This window comes from Marmota monax, unplaced genomic scaffold (assembly GCF_021218885.2).
Source record: "Marmota monax isolate L192 unplaced genomic scaffold, Marmota_monax_Labrador192_F-V1.1 WCK01_AAM20220418_F8-fsc00001, whole genome shotgun sequence".
NCBI classification, from domain to species: Eukaryota; Metazoa; Chordata; class Mammalia; order Rodentia; family Sciuridae; genus Marmota; species Marmota monax.
In genome coordinates this window covers 54,567,379-54,594,449 of record NW_026693777.1, presented here as the reverse complement: position 1 = coordinate 54,594,449, position 27,071 = coordinate 54,567,379, and the positions used below count along the sequence as shown (strand labels likewise).

Sequence of the window (27,071 nt, the reverse complement as noted above, 5' to 3'; positions counted from 1 at the left end):
ACATGTGAGACAATGCAAGTAATTTGAGAGAAGAAATTTATGGGTTATGAGAGCCTTAACCCAATCAGTGAATTAGTCACCTGATGGGATTAATTGAGTGGTGACTTCTCTCTCTCTCTGCTTTCTGATCATCGTGTGAGCTGCTTACCTCTCCAACATTCTTCTATCTTGTTGTTCTGCATCACCTGGAGACTTGAGGAATAAAGCTGACTAGCTATGGATTGATACCTCTGGGGCTATGAGCCTCAAATAAACTTCATCCTCTATAGTTGTTCTGGTTGGGTTCATTTAGTCACAGCAGTGAAAAAACTGACTAAAACATATACATATGAAATATAGTCAAAAAGTTTACTCCTACCAACTCTCTGAAGTCTAGCTGATGACTTTGCTTCCTGTTTCATGAAGTTCTTTTTTGTCCTAAATCACAGATTATTTCATTTAATTCACTTGAAAATTCTGAAACAGTGGGAAATAAGTTGAAAAAATTTAGTTCAACTAGGAAGTTTTGTTCCACCTTTTATAAACAGTGGCTACCTTTCTACAGTTAGAACATTTCCACATAAAATTTATTTATTTTTTTGTTTCGGCACAGAACTTTCCCTTTGTTATGGGCTACATGAATGAAAGGAAAGAGCCTTTTTATAAGGTACTTTTCTCTGGTGAAGTCTCAGGAAGGATTACTTTGTGGCACATCCCTGATGTTCCCATATCCAAGTTTGATGGTTCTCCTAGGGGTAAGACAGTTTCCTTTTCTTTCCTCACATGTTTTCTGAGTACTGATTTGTAATTAATTCAGTGTTTTTTGGGTTTTTTTTTTTTTGAGCTGAATAACCTGAAGCTACATATTAAAAAATTCTCATGACCCACTATGTACTAAGTGCAACATAAAAGCAGGCATAAACATAAAGCTTATAGATTTAAACAATTCAACTAATATAATTCAAATTAATACCAATTGAATATAACAAGGAATGAATGTTGGCAACACGAATATGGATTAAGCTGTTATTCACAGCTTTTGAAAATATAATGTCTTGATAACATTTTACCTGTCCACTATGAATTGATAAACCACGTTTTCTAATTTTGTATGTTTTACTTTTAGAAATACCAATAACTACCACCTGGACACTTCAAGATAATTTTGATAAGCATCAAACTGTGTCTCAAAGTATTATTGACCATTTCTCTGGGCTTGAAGATGAGGCAGGAACTGTAGTAGTCACTTCATCAGAGTACGTTCCAAGTCTTGATAAACTAATATGTGGCTGTGAAGATGGGACAATTTTCATTATACAGGCTTTGAATGCTGCCAAAGCAGGACTTCTAGAAGGGGGTTCTTTATTAAAAGGTGACTCAATTTTATTTAACCCTCTTAATTTTATTTATTTAGGTTTTACTTTCAATAAGCTATAGTAAAGAAGATTCAGAAGTCTTTTGCTGATAAATTTGTACATATTTTAATATTCAAATAAAACATACATGCAGGTTTTTGTTTTTTTAAAAAAAACTCAAACAGGAAGTTTTACAGTAAGAAACAAGTTTCTCTTCTTTTACCAAAGACAATTATAAATAATAGTTTCTTTGTGCCTTTATTGAAATTTTTTATGTACCAGCATAACAGTATACATTTTTAAAATTATATTACACAAATAGAAGCTTATTGTAATACATTTTTCTAAGATATCCTTAAATAAATATGAATAAAATATTTTGGTGTTTATTCTTTATAAACTATTTATAATTATTAACAATGAATTTTAATTGAAAATTGATGTTTATGTTTTCTAGTCTTTAGCTACTATGGATAATACAAAATTGATTATTTTTGAACATATATTGGATATTTCTTCAGTATTAGTCCACAGCAGTAGAATTACTAGATCATCATTAGTTTGTATATTTAATATTTTGGAAATATACTTAAAAGTTTTTGTAAAGAAATTATATCAGTATACATGCATGTCCAGTAACAGTCTGTGAAAATGCCTTTCTCCTAAACCTTTGTCAACTTTGCTATTAGACTTTTTAATCTTTGACAATTAGGGAAAGAAAAAAACGGTATCTTTTTGTTTTAGTTTTTATTTCTTTGTTAATGAACTATATTCATTCTTATACATCTTTGTGCATTACCACAACAAATGCCTATTTAATAAATACCATTATGCAGCAAGTTGTCAGATCAGGAAAGGAAATATAGGAGGTGATTTTAGGATGTGGAGTAAAAATCATATACCATTTTATTTTATTTTTTTTAAATTTTTTTAAAGATATATATATAGAGAGAGAGAATTTTTTTAATATTTATTTCTTAGTTTTCGGCAGACACAACATCTTTGTTTGTATGTGGTGCTGAGGATCGAACCCGGGCTGCATGCATGCCAGGCAAGCGCACTACCGCTTGAGCCACATCCCCAGCCCCAACCATTTTAAATTATATAAATCCTATTAGAATGTAAGGTCTTCAAGGGTAGAGACTGAAACTCAGTATGTTTTTCAACTCCTCTTACATTGCCCACTATTGTTCTCAATTTACAGTGGTTACTACTAAATGTTACTGACTTGTGATTCAGTACTTGACTGAAGTCAGTGAATAAATGGCAATGAACTGAGGAAAGGTAATATACTGGTATATAGCTAAATGGCTGCTGTTAGAAGTTAGTGAAAAATCCAACACCTTAGCATCTTTTATCTAGGCTGATTTATCCTCATGTTAAGAAAACAAACAGAAACCTACATTTGACTTTTAGCATCTGCGTTTATATATATATATTTTTTTTATAATTTGCGAGGGGTATGAAATGAGGATGTGCCTGATGGACTAGAAGTAACTACAGTGAGATAATGATTCTTTGGGATTCCGCTTTAGTTTGAATACAGAGGTTATGGCTTATGGTCCTCTCCAATTTGGAGACAGTTTAGTTAATGAGGAAGGAAGAAGCTGTGTGGTTAGTCAGAAAAGAAAAGATGTGTCAATCATCTTGTGTTCCAGTACAGATATGGTTTGAAATACCCCTGAGCCTGGAAGATGCAAGGAGAGTGCTAGAAAATTATGGACATTGTCTTATTTATTTTACCCTATGGTCATTCTGAAGCAAGGATGATTATTATTCTAATCTTTCAGGTGCAGCATCTATGGGTTAGAGAAAATGCAACTTTTCCATTATGACATCTAGAAATTGATCAACTCAGAGTAAAGGCAGATTTCTTTAATAGCAAGTCTACATTCTTAAACATTATGTTTGGTTTTTGACACTTGCAATTAATTCAGTTAACCTATCTGAAACTCAGGGACTTTATCTGTAAAACAAAGAGAAAGGACTAGGTAATCTCTAACATGTTTCAAAGCAAAATGTTGTGGGAAACTCGTTTTTCTTATATATTAGACTTAATTATACTAATTTTAAAGAAAATTGGCTTATTTTATGGAGCAGAATATATGAATCACTCTTTCAGAAAAGTGTTTGCTGTAGAAGAACTGATAACTTGCTAGTATACTAAGCAATGAATAGAGTTAAACAATCAATGTTAGTACTTCATCAAAAGCATGGTTTTGTTTCTGATAAAGCTCTTGCCTTTTGAGATGTTCTAAGTGTTGTCCACTAATTTTCTTATTCAAATGTGTGTTTATATTAAGAATTTATAAAAAGAATTCTCAGAATTATTTCCTAGATAAAAATAAAGTCTTTACTATTTGGTGTTTGATCATCTTCCAGATTCTCCCTCTCATAAAGTTCTCAAAGGCCACCACCAAAGTGTAACTTCTTTACTTTATCCACATGGTCTATCTTCGAAATTAGACCAAAGTTGGATGGTGTCTGGGGACCAAGGTTCCTGTGTGATCTTGTGGGATATCTTTACTGAAGACATTTTGCATAAGTTCTTTTTGGAAGCCGGTCCAGTAACAAGCCTTTTGATGTCACCAGAGAACTTCAGAGTAAGTTAAGATAAAAAGTATGAAATTCCTCAGGTATATCTTTTATTTCTGAGGTTTGTCTTTAATTTTTCCTTTTAATCACTTTTTTTCCTTTTCACTCTAGTAGAGCAGTCCAAGTCAGTTTCATAATTTGAGTTATATGACATTACAGAACATTTTTAAAAGCAAGAAAAATAAGGGATATCCCACAGGAGAAAAAAAAGTTTTGTTCACCTATAATGTAACTGGATGATTTTCCATATTTCTTTCTAATCTTTTTATACAATTTTTATTATTATACAAATAATTTGGTTCTAAAGGAAGTGTTTAAAGTTCTGATTTTATAAAAGTATTTAATTATTTCTAGTAAGGAAATAATTATATATTTTTATATATTTTTCTGTCTTAATTCTGAATGGAGTTATTTTTAATAATAGTAGCCAATTAATGCAAAAAACAAGTCAAACAATGTAGGGATGTATAAATTAGAACTTAACTTTCGCCTTCAACAATTTCATTTTATAATAATATTCATAGTTGCATTATTTTTAATATGTGGATTTTTATTTACTTATCTATTTATTTAATAAATATTGAGATTTAAAAAATTTATGAGCACCTATATTATGTTGGGAAAAATGAAATAGTTTTGTATGTAATTTTCTCATGTAATATCAACCTAAATTCAGCTTTCATAGAGCTAATGTCTTTGTTAAAAAATGAACAACCAAGTTTTGAGTTTCATCTAAAATAAAGGTACAGCATAATGCAGGGAAAGAGATTTTGTAAATTAGTTGGCTTATAAAATTATTTTTCCACAATATTATAAAAAATCAGCTACAATTAAACTTGCAGGAAGCATAATATTTTTTGTAATAAGATGTAGGAAAACAATATTTCAGCAACACAAATGATTGAATAAAGCAGTGAAACAAGGTTAAGTGTGGTTTTAAAATAATTTTCCCCACGATGATTTGGGATTCCTTGATATATCTTTTATTTCTGATGTTTCTTTATTTTTTTCTTTTTATTCATTTTTTTTCCTTTTCACTCCAGTAGAGCAGTGCAAGTCAGTTTCATTCCTGATCTCTTTTTCTCTGCCTCAGTCATAGATGATTTAATTTTAAGAAACAGGATCTATTCAAACTAAGTTAAAAAAAAAAGTTGGGGGGGGCACTTTATTCAGAGAGTATAACAGCAATCTTTGAGACATCCAGGACAAAACATGATAGCAAGGGCTGGGGGGAACTTGAACTATAAATTCTGAAACCAAGTTTTCCTATGCAAAAGTATATGCTTGTACACTTGCATGCTTTCCTGTGATTGCTTCCTTCTCTTGCTTCTTTCTGTGAATTATTTTTATCTCTTAAATGCTTTTAAAACAGATTCTGATTGGCCTTGTGTGAGTCACTAGTGTATATCCACTCCTGGCCTTAAGATTTGTATTCATGTGGTGTGGTGTGGTGTGTGTGTGTGTGTGTGTGTGTGTGTGTGTGTGTGTTTAAGGATCCTGAAACACCTTGGGGTGTCCATTCTAGAGGCTATGGGATGGGCAGGTTCTCCAAGAGGTATTATGGGTGGGAAGAAATTATATTTAATCCATTCAATAAGTCTAGGCTCCATATGTATAGCACCTGCCATTTTGTAATTTTTTTCCCTTTGGATTTATGTAATCTCCTTAAAAAATAATTAGGAAAGAAAATGTGTTCTCTAGTACCCCACAGAGAGGTTGATGATGGGTCCTGGGAGGTCTCAAGAGATCTCCATTGGTGCTATAAACACAACAGCTGAAATTCTGGGTAGATCAACAATACCCAGCCTGGATGGTCATTGTCCTACACTGTGGCCAAGGTAACCACATGCTGACTTTTTAAAAAGTGTCTTAAGGATTCTTGTCCTTAGGAGCCTATTTTTGGTCCTTGTGTCTTTGAAGCGGTGCATTCAGTTGGAACTATCTAATGCTTACCTCTTTTAGATTGTGTCTACACTGAGTTTCCTGTTTGGATTAGAATCTGTATAGTTCTGGGAACAGCACCAAATCACATTTTGAGGCTTTAAGTGGAAACTCTCAGCTCATGATACCCTTGGGCCTAAGCTTGTGTCTAAAAATAGCTTCTTTTTGTGGCAACAAATTAGTTCTGGGGTTTATTTTATTCTGCATTATTTCCGATGTCTGTCTCACTGCCTGAATTTGCTGAGTTATGATCAAGTTCTTCATTTATCTCATAAGTAGATCTGGCCTAGAATTCTCCTTTTTACTTGCATCTCTTGACCTTCCTCATAGGTTGTTGAGTTTAAACTACACTCTGCTTTTAAAGCTCTTCCACAGATAGCTATGTGAAGAGATGCTGTAGAATGTAGAAATGTCCTTTTGTAAATGAGGCTTTAACAAAAATGTTCTGTTAGGAGAAAATATAATCAAAAAGAAAACATTTGACTGTTTACTTACATAAGCTTGTTGTTTTTGTCACAGCTGAGGGATGATCAGATAATTTGCTGTGTGTGCAGTGACCATTCTGTGTCTCTCCTTCACCTGGAAGGGAGGAGGTGCCTCCTGCGTGCTCGGAAGCATCTTTTCCCTGTGAGGATGATAAAATGGCACCCAGTTGAGAACTTTTTAATTGTTGGATGTGCTGACGATTCTGTCTATATCTGGGAAATTGAAACAGGTAAATTGATATTTTACCCTTTCTGATTCTTTATATATTTATGATGTATAAGTGTGTGGAAAGTTCTAGAGAGGACACAGAAATGACATCACTTGCTTTAAGGTTTGGTTGGGCTGCAATTATAGCTTCAGTTGAAGACATGTGGAAAATACAACACAATGGCCTAAGTCAGATCCTGACCAGCTGATGATTAGCTGACAGGGCAGTGCACAGGAATGAGCCGGATATTTCTGGAAGCTATAAATAAAAACACAAGTTATCTACTTTAATTATTAACAAGAGAGAAATTTAGTGTCCTACTGGTCTCAAAGTATCATTAAATTCTGCCTTCTTCAGCATACTCACCATCTCAGCAACATTTTGAGCTAATTGATGATCAGTAATAATGGAATATAATTAATTATAAAACTCCAAAAAGTTGAGTCAGGGAAACTGAAAACTGAGTGGCTTACTTGAACTTTTGGTATTATACCACACAGAATGTATAGTTTGAACTTTAAATGTTTTTTTTAAAAAAGTTTTACTACATAACTGAAGATTGAGAATAATGTATTTCAGAAAATGCTGGAACATATCAAATTAGGTGATGTAATTAATGAATGTGAGTCAGGAGAGTTCACTTGAGAGTACATTTCACTGAAACTATTGCATGATTTTTATTGATTAATCAGTGGTGGTTTTATGTTGGGTGTTATTAACAGACTGGGTAGTTTATAATATTATAGTTTAGAGCCATACTTCACCCAAGTAATTGCTGTTTTCTTTACCTTTGACTGTTGTGTGTTAATGTTGGTGACTAATGTACTCATGTTTTGAGGGTGTGGCATAAACCTTACATTTGTATCTTGTTATATGTCTTTGAAAGCTACCATGCTCATTTGCTCATATGAGTTAGAGTCTCATAGCTAGAGGTATCAGTCACCATTTTATTGATGAGGAATTGTCAATATGTAATGTAAATGTGCAAGGTTGCACAGCTAATAAGTCGTGAGTCAGTTTGAGGGCTCTGGTGGTTCTTTGTATAATATGCCAATAATTAGGAGAGTTTCAGAATTCTTAGTTAATGGGTCCATCTGAGTGGCAGGTGGGTGTAATGGATAAAATAGGCTCTGGAGCCAAGGTTTGCCTCCAGGACCTGTCAATGAAGAACTCTGCAACCTTGAACCAATTCCTTGGCTTCTCTGCATGACAATTTCTTCATCTGTGGAATGGGAGTAATAGCACTGCTGTCTTGCCAGGATTAAATGAGCTAGTACCTACAACACTTGTACACAGTACCTGTAGGTGATATGCTCTTAGTCATATTTACTACTGTTATCTCATAGTGCAACAAAATCTTGACCTCTGCTTGTGAAATCCAAGCCTGTAAAACACATTACTTATAATTTGTACAATTGTGTTCGTGATTGTGAACACTTGCTGACTGAACAGAATTTGTAATAGATAATAGAATCCAGCAGGAATAAAGAAATATCTTGTTGCTTACAAGTGTTCATGGTCCTATTGCCTCATCAAGATACCTTTGTGCTATGCAACTTTTTGTATATGTTAATTTTGATGAAGTGGGAAGTAGAGTACTCTTGAGGTTAGGCTTTTTTCCATTTTGTATTTAATTTTATTATTTCTTTTTCTATCCTCAGAATAATCATGTGTAGTTAAACAATTGAACAATAAAGAATCATAAAGAAAAATACATAATTCTGTTCCACCATCTAAACCCAAGTGCTATTATTTTGATTTACATTGTCAGACATCTTTCCATGCCAATAAATAGATATCCATGTTTTATTTCAGCCATAGTCCTGGCAGGAAACTGAATTCAACTCAGGTGGGTCAAATGAAGAGACTGTAACAAAGGAATATTTATAGGTATGTGCAGGGATGAGGGAACAGACCAGGAACAGATGGTATTGTTCCCCCCACCCAGACACTGGCAGCATCAGGAAGCTCTTAACACTTGTAGGGCTGAAGCCTCAATAATGGAAAAGCATTAAAACCTAGTGAGAGCTGAAGCTCAGGGGGTTTGCTCATACCTGAAGTCATGCCAGGGAGGCAGCTATAGCCAGATCCTCAGGACTGAAACAGAGAATTGTGGGAAATTCTCTTCTTTCTCCTGCAGTCCCCTTCATTAGTTTAATCTTTCTGGATGTCAGAGGTGAAAGGTATCCAGTTCTAGATATCATATTAGCTTCACCGTGGACAGAGCAGGACATACAAGGGTAGGTGTACCAAATGTACAGAGACTGGAATAGTGGCTGTAATGGACACATCTGAGTTCAATCCCAGGTACCAAAAAATAATTAATTACTTCAGGAATCTCCTATAGCTGGCTATTTATATTGTTTCCTATTAAAGTTTTTGTTTTAGTTTGCCATATCAAATAATATGTACTGTTAATCACCAAATTAACCTGGAGGATATTTGATCCAAATGAGGCTATTTATTTATCTCATGCTACTACACTGGTAGTTTTTTAACAACCTCAACTCAGCCTAAGATAGAACTTAGGATTGCTCAGAACTATATCAGTGTCTTCACATTTGTCCTGTGTCCTTCACTTTTTCAAAGGATTGTCCCATTGACCGACCATCCCATGTGAGTCCCACAACAACCTGTGTAGGTGGCTGATGGCTCAGTTTTCCACCTCATAAGCATTCCTTTTGAATAAGTTTTGTTTTGTTTTTTAAGTCTTGTGTCTGGTATTGGCTTTGTTGTTGGTTGCCTTTAATCTCTATCTCAATTTTTCCTAAAATTTAATGAACTACTTTTTTTCCCCAAGCTGACTTTATCTAGCTAAGGTGGCTCCATCATGTTTCCATCTTTATTTTATCCTTTTCCTGTAAAAGAGAAAAAAAAAAAAAACTCTTGGATGAGGAATCTTTTCTATTTATATTTTCATAAAGTTAAAAGAGAAAATATCAGCTAAGACCAAAACAGGCTTGGAGAGCCTGATTGGAAGGTGCCTATTCACACAAATGAATGAATAATGACTGAGTGAACTAACCTAAATGTTCTTGGGTCTCAAATGAGTTCAACTTCACATTGACCAATTGTGGTAGTTTTTAGGTCATGGTTGCTCAACCATAAGCAGATTTTAGCTTTCTTCTCCAAGTCTCCTATGGGGTTTCTGGAGCTCACAGGTAGTGAACGTCTGTGTATTTTCTATTTCAGTCAGTTTTCCTGAGCCTTTGCCTTTTAGCTTTTCTCATAGCTATCCTCTCTGTAGGGTTTGAACTTAGTTCCTTTTGTGAACAAACCTATTTTTTGTTCCATTTCTCCAGCACTCTGCCTCTTCTAAATACATAAAGGTAGAATAAATTGACATATAGCTATCTCCTCAGATCTTTCAGCACTAGAACAAATCTAGAACTCATAGAGAAAAAACAGAAGGTATCAGTGAGATAAGAGATTTGGGGAAAAGGGCCTAGACAGAAGGCAATGGAAGAAGATTGAAACCAAAGGTTAATTTTCATTTGTGCCTAAAGTCTGTTTTGTTGGAAGTTTAGGGAGTGTGTGGTATGCATGGTCAGGACTTATGCCATCCCCTCAGGTGTGGATGGTAGCAGGTGAGGCCTCTTCAGTTTTTCACAATTACTTTTTAACAGCCTGTTCTCATTTCATTCAAAAATCTTGGTGGAAAAATGCACCAAGATTCTATTCTAGAGTGAAACAATCCCAGGCATATTTTTCTTGAAGTGGTAAAAGGTCTTTCTTTCTGTGACAGGTGGTATGGTCAAATGCATGGCAGGGCAAAGTTTGGGTGACAGGTGGGCATGCTTATCCCATGGAAGAGGCAAACAGCTGAAATAAGGAAGTATCTGTGTAACATTGAGAACCCTCATCCTGGCTAAAGATGCAGTGCTGCAAGGCTCGGAGTGATGAGAGCATCCCATTTTGCTTATTGATTTCCTGGATATCCTGCAATGTTTAGGGCTGATTAGGAAAGAGAGAAATTGGAGATGTCATTTTGATTAATATTTGAGCTCCCACAGTGTGTTCGGCACTGATGACTATGGGCAGCTTTTTGCCCTCAGTGCTGTGACACAATGGGGACAATGTAATACTGATTTTTTTTCACCCTAAAATACACACCAGAAGTAGTTTTGGGCTCTGATCTAATTATTCTTTGAAGAATTAAATTCAAAATATTCTGAGGACTTTAATGTTCAAAATAAGAGATTGACATATCAGGAAACATGTATAACGAATTTCTTGTGTGTTAGCCATATAATTAGTATCATCAAATGTCTTCTTTCTGTTAAGCAGCATTCTGTGTTGTGAAATATTCCATGTGGGTATTTAGTGGAAAAATGAAACCTTGTTTGTTTGAAAATTTTTTTAAAAAATGTGTTGATATGATGGTTCAGAAAAGTATTTTCTATATAAGGCTGGATAGTAAGAATTTTCAGCTTTGTGGGCCATATGATATCTGTTGCAACTATTGAACTTTGCTCTGTATTTCTAAAGAAGCCACATCATACACAAAGGAACAGGCAAAGCTGCATTCCAATAAAACTTTATTCATAAAAATTGGCAGCCAGTAGTCAAGGTTTATAGACTTCTGAGAATGATGGTTGTTTCCATAACAGCTCATGCACGATTCACTGTACCTCATTGGCTCCATGTAGTAGACAGGACAGTAGGGTTATACAAGTGAGGAAATGGAGCAGAGGTTTTATGAGTCTGAAGGTCCTTGGGCTAGGTGTTGGTTCTTGCCCCAGGACAGATGTCTCCTCCTTCCACTCTGGTGTGTTCTCCACTGCATCTCATAATAGTAAAACCTCCTTCAAATGGAGGTCAACTTTTTGAGACTGTCAAGCAGGAAATTAGATAAGAAAAGCTCTGAGAAGAAAGGAAATGGCTGCCAGGAAACCTGCTGCAAGCTGTTTTGAAGAAGAGGGTTTTCAGTTATCTTTCAGAGCTTGGCTCTTAATTTACACATAGTTCTAACAGCTCTGGTCATCTGATTTCTTAGATGACAGATTAGAAACATCAAATTACATGTGAGGAAGCTGTTAGAAGCAGGCACTCTGATAGCAGAAGTGACAGCTGATGGGAATCGAGGAGAGACGAAAGCTGTGTATCACTGCTCAGGATAGACTTTTCTGAGCTGGTAGGAAGAGTCACCAGACACAAACCAAAAAAAAAAAAAAAAAAATCTGAAATTGTTTCCCCTGTTCAGAAAGCTCTATAGGGCAGCTGCTTGTCCATGTCCTATGACTCATGTTGGAGGGCTGGACTTTCTCCTTCCCAGGTACTCCTGAGCTCCAGCAGGAATACTGAAAGGTGTCACATCCATGGTGAATTCCAGACCTAAGAACATCTCAGAATCAGCTTGGTGCCCGAAGTTCAAAGAACTAAAATCTGACTAGTGAGTAGGTAGAATGCAGAGTCCATGTGAATTATTTTTATTAATTCTTTCCTTTTCCTCCTCAGGAAATGTGGGCTGTGTGACCTTGAGCAGAAATTTCTCACTCCAGCATGGCTTGAGGATCCACTCCCTAGTCCTGAGATGGCTTTTGTTAGAAAGCACACACTGGGTTTTAACAGCCACTTTTTAGGCATAACAATGGAACAAAGCCTATTCCTAGGAAATTAAGGAATAAGAAAAAAGATATGTTCAGGGTTATTTTTCCTATCTCAATTTCTTTTTCTTATTTGAATCAGAAATAGTTAGCTGAGAAATTATTCAGCCTACCATGATGCCATATAAATGAAGTGTTATAGTCTTAAAAAAATTAAGAAGGAAGAGTTTTGTCAACTAATAGTTTATACACTGTATTTTAAAATACATATTTGGTATTTGATCTTTTATAGAGTCTACTTTAATTGCTTAAGGTGAGGGATATGTAGGACAGTTTTCCAGAAATGAAATCAAATTTTCCCCTATAGAATAGAATTGTGTGGTTGAATTCTTACTTTGCCATAATAAAATATCAAACAAGTTCACTATGTGAAGAAATCATTTTCAGTCCACAAATTTTACTTGCTCTCCTTCTTTTATAGTTATATAATGGCTAGTATTGCTATACATATAAAATAAAAATTTAAAAGTTACCCTAGTGACCAATTATACTATTCTGAGGGACAATGTTTCTTGGCTTTCTCATCAAGGTCACTAGTTTCTAGATACAGGGGCAAAGTTATGTTGTGTCAACTGCCTCGTCAGCACTAATATAAAGCCTCCATTACTTGGGTGTTAAAAGTAGGTTTGGGGTATGCAGCATCCTGCGGGTACCAGTTCTGCAGTATATCATTTTCTTAAAGCCATGTTATTTTGTTGTGGCAGATTACAGATGGAACCCTCTTGGGATGATTGTTTTTAGAAAAGAAAAATAGGATACATTAAAGTACAGGATGAGCTTTTTTCTATATCACCTTTTCCAAGCCCATTTCCTTTATTATAATAATTACTGATGTTATTACTCAACATATATTTTTAGTTTACTGCCAATTTTTGAATCTTCATTTCTTCTCATGTGACCCTGGTTATCATAGCTACACTATAATTTGCAGTTTGTGCTCATGCAGTATTGAGTGTGTGTGCACACTCATGCATGCATATATACATAGTTGCAGATATGAACTTTGAAGTTTAGCGACTAAATATTTGCACAATTGTCAACCTTTAATTTCTTATATAGAAGGTAGTGTCCAGAGGGATGACGAACATGAACACTGGGAGTCAGATTGCCCAAATTTGAATTTCGTTTTACCTTCTCTTATCTATATTACACAGTCAAGTTTTAACTCCTCAAAAAGGAGTTAAGTCTCCATAGCTGCTGGCACTGATCAAATGTTAACTATCATTTATTGTAAATCCTTCATAAATTGTCATCCCACCTTGTGCTTACGGTTTCTTTATCCCTGACTCCCTAACTCTCTAGTTGTACTTGAGCTCAGTGGTTATTTCTTATTCTGATGAAGTGTCTACCACCATGAAGGGCACTGCAGTGATCATATGGGACATTCTTTGTTAAAGAACTTTCATTATCTCAGGGAGTGTTTGTACTTTTGAAGCAGTTTGCAAAGTAGTATATAAGTGGAGTGTGCTGAAGTGCCCAAACACACTGACAGGAATCACTGTGGAGAAAATTTTTATTACTTTTATTCTTATTAGCATAGCAAAGTGCACTCTGACTCTCATATTTACAATTTGGAGGTTACTATCTGTCCTCTCTAGACTAAAGCATTAAGAAGACAAGAATTTTACCTATCTTGGTCATTACTCTATTCCCAGAAACTAATGTTGCACCTAACGTATAGGAAGATCTCAACAAATATTTGTTAAATTCAATGAAAAATGAAAAAAGAAAAGTATTTAGCTCATGAAGACAAATAATGCCACATGACTCATTATTTATTTATAGTGTTTCAAACTAATGTTATTGCCTAATATTTAAGGATTAAATTAAAAGATTCTGCCACTATTTGTACACTCAGACAAGTCAATAACTTGATCAAAACCTTAATTTTTTTTGTGGTAATGATGATGATAACACTCAATGTTTGCAGCAGAATATATACATTTACGCATACACATACATACATATACACACATACATATATCACATGCTTATTATAATGGTAACTAGTGCAATGAAAAAATAATAAATTGAAATTCATAAAATTAAAACTTTTGTGCATCACAGGGCATTACCAAGACTGTGAAGAGATATGGGAAAACAACATTTTCAAATCACACATCTGTTTAATATCTAGAATATATAAAGAACTCTCATAGAACAACAAAAAGACAAACCCCCAAAATTTGAGAAGGACAGAGGACTTGAGTAGATATTTCTCCAAAGAAAACACGCAAATAGACAACAAGCATAGGAAAAATTTATTATAATCACTAGCCTTCAGGGAATTTCAAATCAAAATCACAGTGAGCTACTAATTCACATTAACTAGGATGGTTAGAATCAAAACAGTGGAAAATAATAAGAGTTGGCAAGGAGGTAGAAAATATGAACACTGGTACATTGCTGGTGGGAATATAAAATGGTGCCACTGAAGGTAACAGTTTGGCATTTCCTCAGAGTTAAACATAGGGTGACCATATTGACCCAGCAATTCCACCAACAGAAATGAAAGCATATTCCCACACAGAAATTGAACATTTCTTATTACACTGTTCATAATGGCCAAAATATATAAACTATATAATTGTACATTGATGGGAGAATAGATAAACAAATTTTGGTATATATGTACAATGAAATATTATTCTGCCCCTTAAAGGAATGAAGTTGTGATACAAGGAATAACTTGGATGGATCTTGAAAACATTATGCTAAGTGAAAGAAGTTAGATGTACACACATACAAATCGCCTTTTGTATGATTCTTTTTATATGAAGTATCTAGAATGGTGAAATAGCACAAAGACAACAGATTGGTGGTTTCAGGAGATGGGGGAGGAGTGAACATGGAGTGATTATTTAATGAGTACAGGATATTCTTATGAGGTGATACAAAGTATTGGAGCTAGAGAGAGGTGGGGACTGCACAACACTGTGGGTGTACTAAATGCCACTGGATTGTATAATAAATGTACATTATGTCAATTTCATCCAAAATTTTAAAAACACAGAGATTCATAAAGTATAAAAACATTGCTAAAAAGTGATAGAATTTAAGCATTTGTAGAAAATAATTACTAAATTTGGCATATTATACTTTTAAATTTTTTCTTTTACATATTAACATGTGCAGAATTATGTGTATTCTTATTTTTATGTTGTGATTTTATATTTTGATGATTGCATTTCAATATAATCAATATCCTTTATAAGCTTACATATTTTATTGACATTTTTGCAAAAAAAAAAAAGAAGGCTTCATTGTCTTCCCTAGACCAATGAAGAGGTTTGTTACCTTAAAAAGGTTAAGAGCTCCTATTAGTCTTTAAGATTTTCAAAGCAGGATGCATCAGAATTACTCAATGATAGCACTACAGTTGGAGAGTATGAGTCAATATCTGCTTTTTCACTTGCAGACTGTTTCCATTTGCTTTACATATCCTTTATTAAAACACCAAAACAAAAATACAATAATAATAGTTTGACCTCATTTTCAATGAAATTAAAACAAAAAATACTATAGCACTGAATAGAGGTATTTATCTCATCAGATATATTTTTTTACTTCCATATAAATCCTTGATGGACATTTTTACATGCATATGTGCACAAACAATGTGAGCACATACATATTCACCCCATACCATTATCACAGTAGTTATCTGTTAATTCTATCAGGTGAACATGGACTTTGATGAAATTTTATAAACATTCATTTGATCTTATAATTTTACAAACACTTGCTCTTTTCATAAGGAGGATATTTTAAGGATGGAGTGATAAACTGATCTGAATAGGGTAGTCTGCTGTGTTCTTACAATTTTCTTCCCTCAAATTCAGACCTGTGCCTCTATTAATGTTTATTAGTTAGAAATATTTGAAGAACTGCCTACATAATGTTACAAGCATAATATTACTTTATGTGAACAGGATTCTCTATTGCTTTTAGATACCTGCAACTTACTTTTAAGGAAGTAACCTACATTATAACCAGGTTTGGTGGTGCATGTCTGTAATCCTCCTGAGACAGGAGAATCACAAGTTTGAGGCCAGCCTCAGAACTTAGTGAGTCCTTGCCTCAAAATAAAAAATAAAAAAGAGCAGGGGCATAGCTTAGTGGTGGAGTACCCTTGGGTTCAATCTCCAGTACTACAAAATTGTGTGTGTGTGTGTGTGTCTCCTATGATAGATGATTACATTTTCTAGTAAAACACACATAGGTGAATTGTGTGTATGTGCACACATGCATTTTACTTGAGATATTACTCAATTCCATCCTTTTTTGTTCTGGCATCTTAATATACATTAGGCATATTATTGTGGTATTTGCAGGATGTCTTTAGAACATTTGTAGGCTCAGATACAAACATGAGAATAATACAATGTCACACTAATGATAAAAATAAATACTGTCTGCTTTTAAGATTGCTTTTACCAATTAAATTGCACCTTTTGTCCCCTTTATTGTTTCCTTTGGCAGTTGACATCTTCCTGGACTTTCCTTTTCTAACAAAAGTACTGGCTGTAGTCATTTTTAGCAATTCCTGTAGACTGATCACACTTTTGGATCAGTGTTAGCTAAGTGTGTTGCCATATATTTGCATTTAGTATTTATGGGGGCTTATTCTACATCATTCAAGAGGAACACTTCAGGACGGCCACACTGTGACTTCTCCTTTGCCAGGCCCCTTCTGCAGGCAGTTTACATAGACACTTGGAACGTTAGTGGGTTTCACAGCTGCAGCGTTTAGTGGAAATAAACCCAAAGGAGCCATCTGCCCTCCCCACGCTGCCTCCTTTCAATTCCCTAGCAACTTCCCAGTAGCCAGCTGCCACAGAAACGATTGGAAAAGCAAGACTCAGTGGACTGTAATGATTGTTATTCTCGGGGAAAGTAGGTTCTCTGATTTGGCTGAGAGATAAAGGATATTGGATGCACTTGGTTCATCTGAGTGTATCAATAATATCCAACTTCTACCATTAACTAACTTGTTAGGATTTGATGAGGGAAGTATTTTGTTTCTAGGGATGAACCAGGTAAAAACCAAGCCAGAGTTCAAGTTCTTGCTTGAGAATGGTGAGCAGAAAATTGGACTCTGGGAATGTTGTCAGAGTTTATCTTGTGTGCTACAAATAATGTTGCTTATTAATCTCAGCATTGTCAATAAATCCTAGGCATAGATTGGCCTGCCCCTTTCTTTAGTTTTTTCACATTTCCATGAACCAGATACTTTCCACTGAAGCCCATATTCTGATAAGACATGGGACCTGCTTCTGTCATTGGAAAGCACCGAAGTAGCAAAAACTCCTCTAATGGACACAAGATGCCCTCTTACAGTTTGCCGTTTGAGCAGAAAGTACATTGTTTTTGAAAATTAAGTAAATGTATTGTACTTTATGGGGATAGTTCAAAATTGATGATATTTGTGAGTTGAGATTCTAAGAAGAGAATTGTCATACAGAGACTTATTCAATTTAACCCATACTTTACACTGCAGATTAACTTTCCTTTTTTTTTTTGGTCACAACATTTTTCTTACTTCCATAAGCATCAGCTCTTTGCTTGAAAAATTACATTACATTGCTACATATTCCTCATTGTATGTCTCTTTTTCTAAAAAGTTCTTATTTCTGTATCTTACAACCACTATAGTTTCCCCAAGATTGGTCTGTTATTAAAGTTAACAGTCATCAATGATTTTGTAAAGGAAGTTTAGCTTCCTTTAAGCACTGGATTTAAAGAATATTTGGCATGTTATAATTGTAGATAAAAATCCCAGTAAGACATTCTGGGGGTTGTAATCATATAACAAAGCATGACTGTATAAACATAAGGAGAATATAAAGGTATGATCTAATGCCCTGTGTTATAGAAAACAGAGTGTTGCACTAACTCATAGAATCTCTCTCTGTTTACCTCTGGTCTCCTAGCTAACAATTGTTTGGAATCCACATCTATATTCTTAATGTCACAGCCTAAAAGTCTAAAAATCTTTGAAAATTAAAGTTTTTATTAGTTTATGGTAAAGCAACAAAATCAAACCTTAGCTCACATGAGGTTATTTATTCCACTAAGTCGTCTTTGTCATCTTTCTTTCTCGTTCTCCTCTTTCTCCTTCTCTTCCTCCAGCTGCTCTCTGCAGATACATACTTTTGGTTGTGTCTGTTCTCCTAGGCTCTACTGTAAGCATAAGTGTTATACAGTATGTATATATGGATTATTTTATCTCTCCAAAATATGAAAAATCCTAAATTCCAAAGCCTGCTGATCCCACATGTTTTGGACAAGGGATTATGAGCTACTCTTACTTTTCTGTGTCATTCTACTTAAAAGTGATTGATAGTTTTCTTCAAAATCTCAGCTGTACTCTGTCTTTGTTTTCTTACCTTCCCATTCATTTAATGCAATTTGATCTGGCTTCTGCCTACACCATTCCAATAGAACTGATCTTCCTGAGGTTTCCTCATTGCCAAGTTCAGTTGTCATTCTCTGGATCATGGGTGAGTGACTTGTCTGAAATCACTTTGTCATCAGTGTCCTTCTTTTCTGTGACACTGACTTCTCCTGATGGTCAGTGGCCCCTCTTTTTCGATTGTCCTACTTCTGCATACTCTCTCATTATTTCCTGGGTTTATTGTCAGTGTGTTTCTCTTTTTCTCTGTATTTTCCTTGGACTATCGTATCAACACAGATGCTTTTTAAAATGATTGTAGTAAAATTTAAGAAACAGTGTGTTTGAAGTATAAACAAAAGTGTAGAATTTTTACAAAGTATAGAATTTACCATTTTGAAGTAAATATTTCAGTGGCATTCAGTTCATTCACATTATTGTTCTATTCTCACCACCATTCATTCCTAGAATTTTTTCATCTTTTCAAAATGAGATTCTGTACCCATGAGACTGTTCACTCTTTATTTCTCCCAACCTTTAACATTGCTATTCTGCTTTCATTTTCTATTAATTTGGTATTCTAGGCACCTCATATAAGAGGAATCATACAGTATTTTATTAATTTGACTATTCTAGGCATCTCATATAAGAGGAATCATACAGTATGGCTTATTTCACTTACCATAATGTATTCAAGATTTATCTATATTGTAGCATGTGTCAGAATTTTCTTACTCTCTTAAGGCTGAATAATACTCCATTTTAGGTATATACCACATTTTGTTTATTCATTTATCTTTTGATGGATGCTTGGATTGGTTCCACCTTTTCTCTACTATGGATATTGCTGCTATGAACATGAGTGTAAAAATATCTACTTGTATCCCTGCTTTTAATTATTTTGAGTATACACCCAGAAGGTCACTATGAGTCCTTTTGACTACCATCTATTCATCCTAAGAGATGTAGTGTGGCATATTGTAGCATAGAATGAGCAGTCACCCATACTTGGATTTTTACCAGAGCAGGGGCCTCATTAGGGAGAAATTGTTCTATAAGGCAAAATTAGTTAGGACAGTGATTGTTGCAAGAAATCTTATGTATGTTCTTTAAAACCCATTCCATGGTTTTGGGTATATACAACTACATACAAATTGCCGACAGGTGGTGGCAGCAGAAATCATAAACTACAGAAACAGAGATGGCGGTGAGAAGGGATAGGGTAGAATACTCTGGACAAATAACAATAAAAATGAAATGATTTTTTAGAATTAAGAGTTCACTAAAGAGCCTAGCTTTATATAGAATTCTACAGCTATTTCATGAAATTCTGAGTTATTAATGAAGGACATTACTGTTTCTTTTCTCAATACTGTCAACCACATCTAGTGATGAACTTTAATCATTTGACAGGTCAAATACACACTACAATTCTTTTGTATGCTTCCAATAAAACATAGAATTATATATTTTCAAAGGTACTGAAAACAATTAAAAATAAATTGTTGTAGGGCCATCTTCATCAGCTTTTACACGAACTATTGACAAGTTTCCTAAATGATTATCTTGCCAGTCAAGTTCTTTCTTCAGCTCTCCTCCCCAGGTTGCCAACAGACATTACCTACTTTAAACCCAGGCCTGGACATGCCACTCCCCATGGGCTGTGGCAGAATTATTACTCTATGACTTGGCATCTGACCTTTCCCTGCTGTTTAAAAATCAAAATACCTATCATTGTCACCCTCCCAGTCACAGGATATCCAAATACCCTTTCAGTTGCTCTTCTGAACCTCAGTTTCTTTGTACTTTGATGGATTGATTTAAAACTAAATAACACACAAAGTACCCAGTTAGTGGTAAATAATGGCAGTTTTAGACAATGTTGATAACTAAATAAGAGATGAATAAGGAAACATTATTTTGTCTCTTATGTATGATTTCTTAGGAAACAGAATGTTTTTTTTTTAATTTTTTTATCCTTTATTCTTTTAGAGGGCAAACAGGAGCAGAAATTTTACACTAATGCATTTACAAGATGATTTACATTAATATTTAAATAGATCTTAAATTTCAAAGAGGGCCTTGATTTTATTTCAGTGGGCTCAGAAACTAAATGAGAAACTGATTCTTCATCTGTCATCTAGATTTTTTTTCCTGTTTCCAAAAATTTGGAATACTGAATGACTTGTAGACCCAGAATAAAGTTGAGGTGTATGCTTGAATATTTGAAATATCAGATTTTTTTCCTCTAACTCAAAGTCTGACTTTGATTACATATCTCAGAGTAAACATATTATTTGAGAACTCAGTACCCTCAGTAGCATTTACCCTCTAAATGATTTAGAAATAGATTCTGGAAGAGAGTGATTCTTAATGGTTTACAAAACCAAAATAGATTGAAAAAAAAATACTGTTAAATCAGAATCTGCCTTGGCATTTGTAGACCTCCCACTGGTTTGTGTTGCTTGTATTTTATGTCAGTTTGATTGGCATAGCTCTCTTCTTCAACCTAGGTGAGTATTGTCCCCCCACCCCACCCCAATTTGAACAAATCTAAGAGCTGCCATCTAGTAGCTAGCCTGGCAGTGATACCCACTATTCAACAGAAACAAGCCTTGCACAAACCACCAAAATGACCACAGTTCTCTCTTTCCCAAAGATACAAATAACTTCTTTTCCTTTGTCAGCTATAGTCTTAGTCCTTATTTGCCTTTACTATTCCTAGATAAAAATTATTAGGAAAACAGAATGTTTTAAAAGGAATTTTTGGTGTTGTATATTATTTTTCCATTCCCAATTGTTTAATAAATGTCTGCATGGTTTGTGATTCTCAGAGTGCAAGAGTAAGAGCATTTAGAAAAAGAGTCTTAAATATCTAACCAGCCGTCACATTTATTTGGTTTTATATCTTCATGCCTTTATTCATTCAGTTACTTATTTTGTTTGAGGCAAGACTTTCACATATGAAATAATGAAAAAAAGAATAAAAGATTTGAGGTCTAAATCTGTGGTCCAGAGTAAAAGTATTGCCACAAGTCCTGGTTGTGTTGGTTTCCTATTGTTGGGTAGCAAATTACCACAAACTTAGTAGCTTGAAACTTCATTGTTTAATATCTCACAGTTCTGTGAACTGCAGGTTCAGGTGAGCACAACTCGTTTTTTTGCTTAGGATCACACAAGGACACAATAAAATTTTTACCAACTGAACTCTAAGCTAGAGTCTCTGGGGAAGAATTAACTTCCAAACTCATTCTGGCCCAGAATTTAGTTATGTACTAATGTAGTTCTGAAGTCCTCTGGCTATGACCAGATTTTGCTCTCAATTCTTAGATGATACCTCTGATCCTTGTCCATGGCCTTCTTCATTTTCAAAGCCAGCAGCAGCACATAAACTCTTCCCTGGTTCAAATCTCCAACTTCCCCTTCTTCCAGCATCTAAAGAAAACTCTACTTTCAGAGGGCTCTCTAAGGCCTGGTGTGATTGATCAGTCTCCTTTTTAGTAGTTCAACTGATGAGATACCTTAATTATATCTGTGAAGCCTTTTTTTTCATGTAATATGACAGTCATTAAAATGTTTTACCATCATAGTCACAGGAGAGCAAAATCACATAAGGATGAATGTCCTTAGAGATTATTCTTAGAATTCTGCCTTTTCCCTTGATGGGTGGGCAGAACTTTCTCTAGAAGACCCCATAGGTGAATGAGTCCATGAAATAGAAAGGTGAAGAGATAGGAGAGAATTTTTGGATTGCATGGTATTGACATGGTATTGAATTTTACAGGGGACTCTAGTGAGGGTGGTGGTGCTTTCAATATGAACCCTGACCTGCTTGCTGCAGCTGTGGTCACCCATGATTTTCCTACAGCAAACTGTTGCCCTGATGCAAAGTCAGAGTGCTTTTTATCTCCTATCTCCAGCATATCCTGGCCTCCAAACACAAAAATGAACAACAATAATAGATAGATAGATAGATAGATAGATAGATAAGACTCTCCATATGAGTTCACTCCTCATTTAGCACCTTATTTAAGGGACTATACTTTAATTTCTCCATTCTCAATACTCTTCCTCTTTCCAGGATAAACTCTAGATCAATTCTGCAAGATTGTGACCTAATTAATTGATACCAAAAGTGAATAAATGATAGATAGAGATATCTCTTCAGGGATAGTGTATCCTTGAAGAGGATAAATAATCTGAACTTTGGTGAAGAGCAGGATGAACAAAATATACTTTTGAAATAATTTATGGTTAAAAATATGCCTATCTTGTGTAAAAATGTAAACAATACAGAGTGAATAACATTTTACAAAATTTAGAAACAAGACAATTTTCATGTTCCATACATGATAGGTAACTAACTACAAAAATATATTCTTTGTATCATAATATATCATATTTTTCTACAAACATCATCTTAAATTGATTGTAAATTTTACTTAGTTGCAGAGTGGGGTTAAAAATTAAAATTTAGTCATAAGGGATGTTATATTGTTATCACATGTTAAGAGGAAAAATCATTTTATAAGCAAATACCTTATCAAGAAGACTAGTATTTGGGGCTGGGGTTGTGATTTAGCAGTCAAATGCTTGCTTAGTATGTGCAAGACACTGGGTCCAATCCTCAGCACCACAAATAAATGAAATAAAAGTACCGTGTCCAACTACAACTATATATATATATATATATATACACACATGCACACACATATATACATATATAAATATATATTTATATATATTACTAGTATAAAATTTGTTCAAGATTAATGCATTATTTCTAATCCATATACAAATTAACAAACTTAACTCTCTATACGTTCCAATCCTTTTTTTTTTTTTTTTTACCTGTCATATCCCTCCCCATCCTGTTTTCCTGGAGGTTAATGGTCAGAATTAGATGTGAAGGTTGAATACGGCCTAGCTGATAAGTACTTGTGTTGCTCTGAATGTGCTGGAGAGTGTGTCAGAGCTGGGGTTAAATTCACAAGGGTGAGGGAATTTTAAAGAATGTATTCCATACCCTTAAGGTATAGAAGTTGATGTGGAAACACTCATAGCTGTGAAATCTTATTAGGGCCTTTATAGTATACATATGAGCTATGTCTTTAACAGTCTATTTTACAGCTAGATTTATTATATTCAAATATATTGAGGAATGAAGGTAAGTGTCTTTATGCCTGAATTAATATTTTCAGAGGCATTCCTTTTCCCCACACTTTCATTTCTCGTTCAGGTTAGCTAAGTTTCACATCCCCATGTCTCTATCCTTGGTCAAATACCCATCATGTTCATATATTCTGGTGTAAAATGCAGTAACTATGAAATGCTTTGGTTAGGAATGGGGCATTGGGTCCACCTCCATAAACTCTATGAGGAAGGCAACAAACTTCATGTGTAACTGAAGATAAATGATAAATCTTACAAGAGATTCAATGGTCAAATTCCTTGATAGTGGGATTCAATTATAGCTGTCAGTCAGCTGTTTGGTTGAAATCTGATTTTATGAATTTGATCACCAAACTTGGTAGCAAGACCATGTTTTAAACCTAACCTTGTTTTAGAGAGAGCTATTTTGAAATATAACTGTTATTAATTACAGCCCAATCTCATGGTATATCCAGTTAGAAAGTGCCTGCCTGGTTAAAAGACCTACCTGCAGTATATCCTTTTACACATCTTTGTTCATATAAGTACAATGTATATCCATTACTAATCTCATAATGGGAATTATTTAATAAATTCTGATATGTTCATAGTACCATAATAAGTAGAGTATTTAGTGGAAATTTGTTGGTTTACATTATATACACTTTTGGTTACCTAGGAGAATCTTCTTGTCCTGTAGAGATATTCTTTCTACAGTGTTCTGAGGGGGGAAAAAGTCATTGTCTTAAATTTATTTATGTATAATTTTTAAGTAAATGAAATTTTTCTTTTAATGTGACAAAATTTAAATCCAGTAGGTGATGTTTTTTAGTCCTAATTTATGTTTATTCATTTAGAAATGAATTCATCAGGTATCTGTGATTTCTTAATAATCCTTTTTTTCCTTTTTGGGATAGTAACTATTCCTTTTTTTGACAAACTCAGTGAACCTAGTTGTTAACTGGTAGAAGGAGGTTTGACTAAGGGAGCTAAATATTAAAGCCATCCATTAATTGGTAGCAAGCTATGATAATTCTGTTGGTTGTAGAAAGCAAATATCAGTGGGGGTTGAAAAAATATTTATGTACAAGGTAGAAAATGCTCCAAATATTGGGCAAATTACCATGGAAATAAAATCAAAGGAGGACCTTCTGACTGGAAGGAAATTAAAGTGTAAGTATTGCTGCTCCTTCCCTTTCCTTTACATCTCTAAGGAATATTTTTGTAAGTGTTCTCTTTTCTTGTGCTGTTGTTTATCACAATTTAAGGCAGCATCTTTTGTGATGCATACTTCTTGCCTAACATAGCCCAATACTTCAAAATCAGATTTCATAGCATGTGCTTCACATTGTGATTATTTGCTCTATTTAAAAACAAACAGAAAATCTGCAGGTGTCCTATAAACATTGATATCCTAATGCCTTAGAATAGACTGTATTATAGCAACATCCTGACTTATAGTAGTTTTGGAATCGTCCTCCTTCCCTTATTTTTATTTTCGGGGTGAGGGTGGGGGTGGAGTGGTATCAGGGATTGAACTCAGGGGCACTCAACCACTGGATCACATCCTTAGCCCTATTTTGTATTTTATTATAGACAGGGTCTCTCTGAGTTTCTTAGAGTCTTTCCATTGCTGAGGCTGGTTTTGAACTCCCAATCCTCCTGCCTCAGCCTACGGAGCCACTGGGATTACAAACGTGCACCACCTTGCCTGGCTCTTTCCTTTCTTCTTCTTCTTCTTTTTTTTTTTTTTTTTTTTTTTTTTTTACATTTTCTTTCTTCTTGATGTACAGAAACTGCTACAGGGTTTGTGCTGGTCTCTTGAAACATTTCACTCCAAATTTCCTTCAATTTGGCCTTCTTTATTGGAATTTAATCCTCACCCATCTGCTGATAATGCTTAAACCTCTGTTTCTGCTCTGATCTCACCTGGAGTTCTATATGCATATTTAAATGGCTATCCTCAAACTTGGTGTGTATGGCAATAGAAACATCTCTATCCTCTCTGTATCAGGGTCCATTAGATAAGTAGATAGTAGGAGGAGCCAAGTAGATGTGGTTTTTTTCAGAAAGAGGAATTTATTGTAAGGATTCAAAAGTATGTTTCACAGAGATCAGTGGCTAGTCTTTAGGAAAAGACTGAAAACAAAATTAGAAAGTTGCAAGGTCTCCCTCGACCACCACCTCTTTCTGATTCCCTCTTTCCATCTTTGCCTCCTTCTCTCTGCATTTTCTTGGTTTTTTTTTTTTTTTTTCCTCCTTTGACTAGTATATTCTGCTTCTCAATCCACAGGGAAGAAAATGACTACTTCACAGATCAAGTTAACATTACATATTCAGAGACTAACTTGCAGTCTCCAATCCCCAGTTCTTGGGTTTCAGGAATGGCCTCACATCATAGCTGAGAGCTGGGCTAGGCTTCTGGCTCAGGTTCCTACATACACCTAGTCTAGTATTGGCCTCTCTTGGACCCTATAGTCCAAGTCATAATGAGCACAGTTGGTATTAACTCCTGCCACCCTAAGACCTTGCTATGTTCTGATACTTTATAGCTGCCCCCCCTCCACTGCCTACTGGGAAATGGTAAATTTTAATCTGTCCATTCAGTGAACATTTATTGAGTCCTGCTTTGTTCCAAGCTTATAGAATGCATACTTGCCCAATAGTTCAGCATCTGGTGAGGAAGCCATCTGGAATCTAAACAAGCAACTGAAATACACCAGTTACAAATGTGGTGAGTGCTATAGAGAAGCTGGAATAGAAAACAATGAAAACTACTTGAGGAAGGCCTCTCTGAGAAGGTGGAAATTCAAGCTAGTACCTAGAAGATGAGATAGAGGTAGGAGGAAGGATTTGTTTGTTTTCTAGAGGGAAAAATAAAAGAAAACCTAATTTATGCACAAGGGGAGGATGACATAGAAGAAAGTGGAGGTGAGAATAAAACTTGTAGGTTAGGAGTTCAATTATAATCGGAAGTGTAGCCATAGAAGAGAAAAAAAAAATCTTTGTAGTACTGATCATATAATCCATTAAAGAGTGCCATTTAGCCTTTAATTTATTCCAAACCCCATTCTAATATACTGAGAAGGATGAAAAAATAAGTCAAATTTGTAATCCTACCCTTAATTTGATTATAACCTAGTGTGTTGAGAAAGGCTGATTATAAAGGTAAAAGTCTCAGGAAGAAGGATGGGGAGCCCAAGCTTCATATCCCTGTGACCTCAGGGCTGGATTCAGGCAAATTTCAGAGCCAGAGAGCCAAGGTGGTTTATTAAAAACCCATAAGGTAAGTTTGAGAAACTCTCATGTAACAAAGGGCACTGTCTTATAGCACAACACTTGATCTCTGTATGCCA

The 27,071-nt window shown here is 34.8% G+C and overlaps 1 protein-coding gene across 3 annotated transcripts in view; it reads left to right on the top strand.

The window, feature by feature from the left end:
* Wdr72 (WD repeat domain 72) overlaps positions 1-27,071 on the top strand; it is a 202,160-nt gene that overhangs the window by 39,946 nt on the left and 135,143 nt on the right. For all 3 annotated transcript variants that reach the window (XM_058584810.1, XM_046461496.2, XM_058584811.1), the window contains exons 10-13: positions 593-734; positions 1,106-1,351; positions 3,717-3,937; positions 6,390-6,585. In XM_058584810.1, the coding sequence (XP_058440793.1) occupies positions 593-734; positions 1,106-1,351; positions 3,717-3,937; positions 6,390-6,585 (805 nt within the window). The remainder of the gene's footprint in view (positions 1-592; positions 735-1,105; positions 1,352-3,716; positions 3,938-6,389; positions 6,586-27,071) is intronic.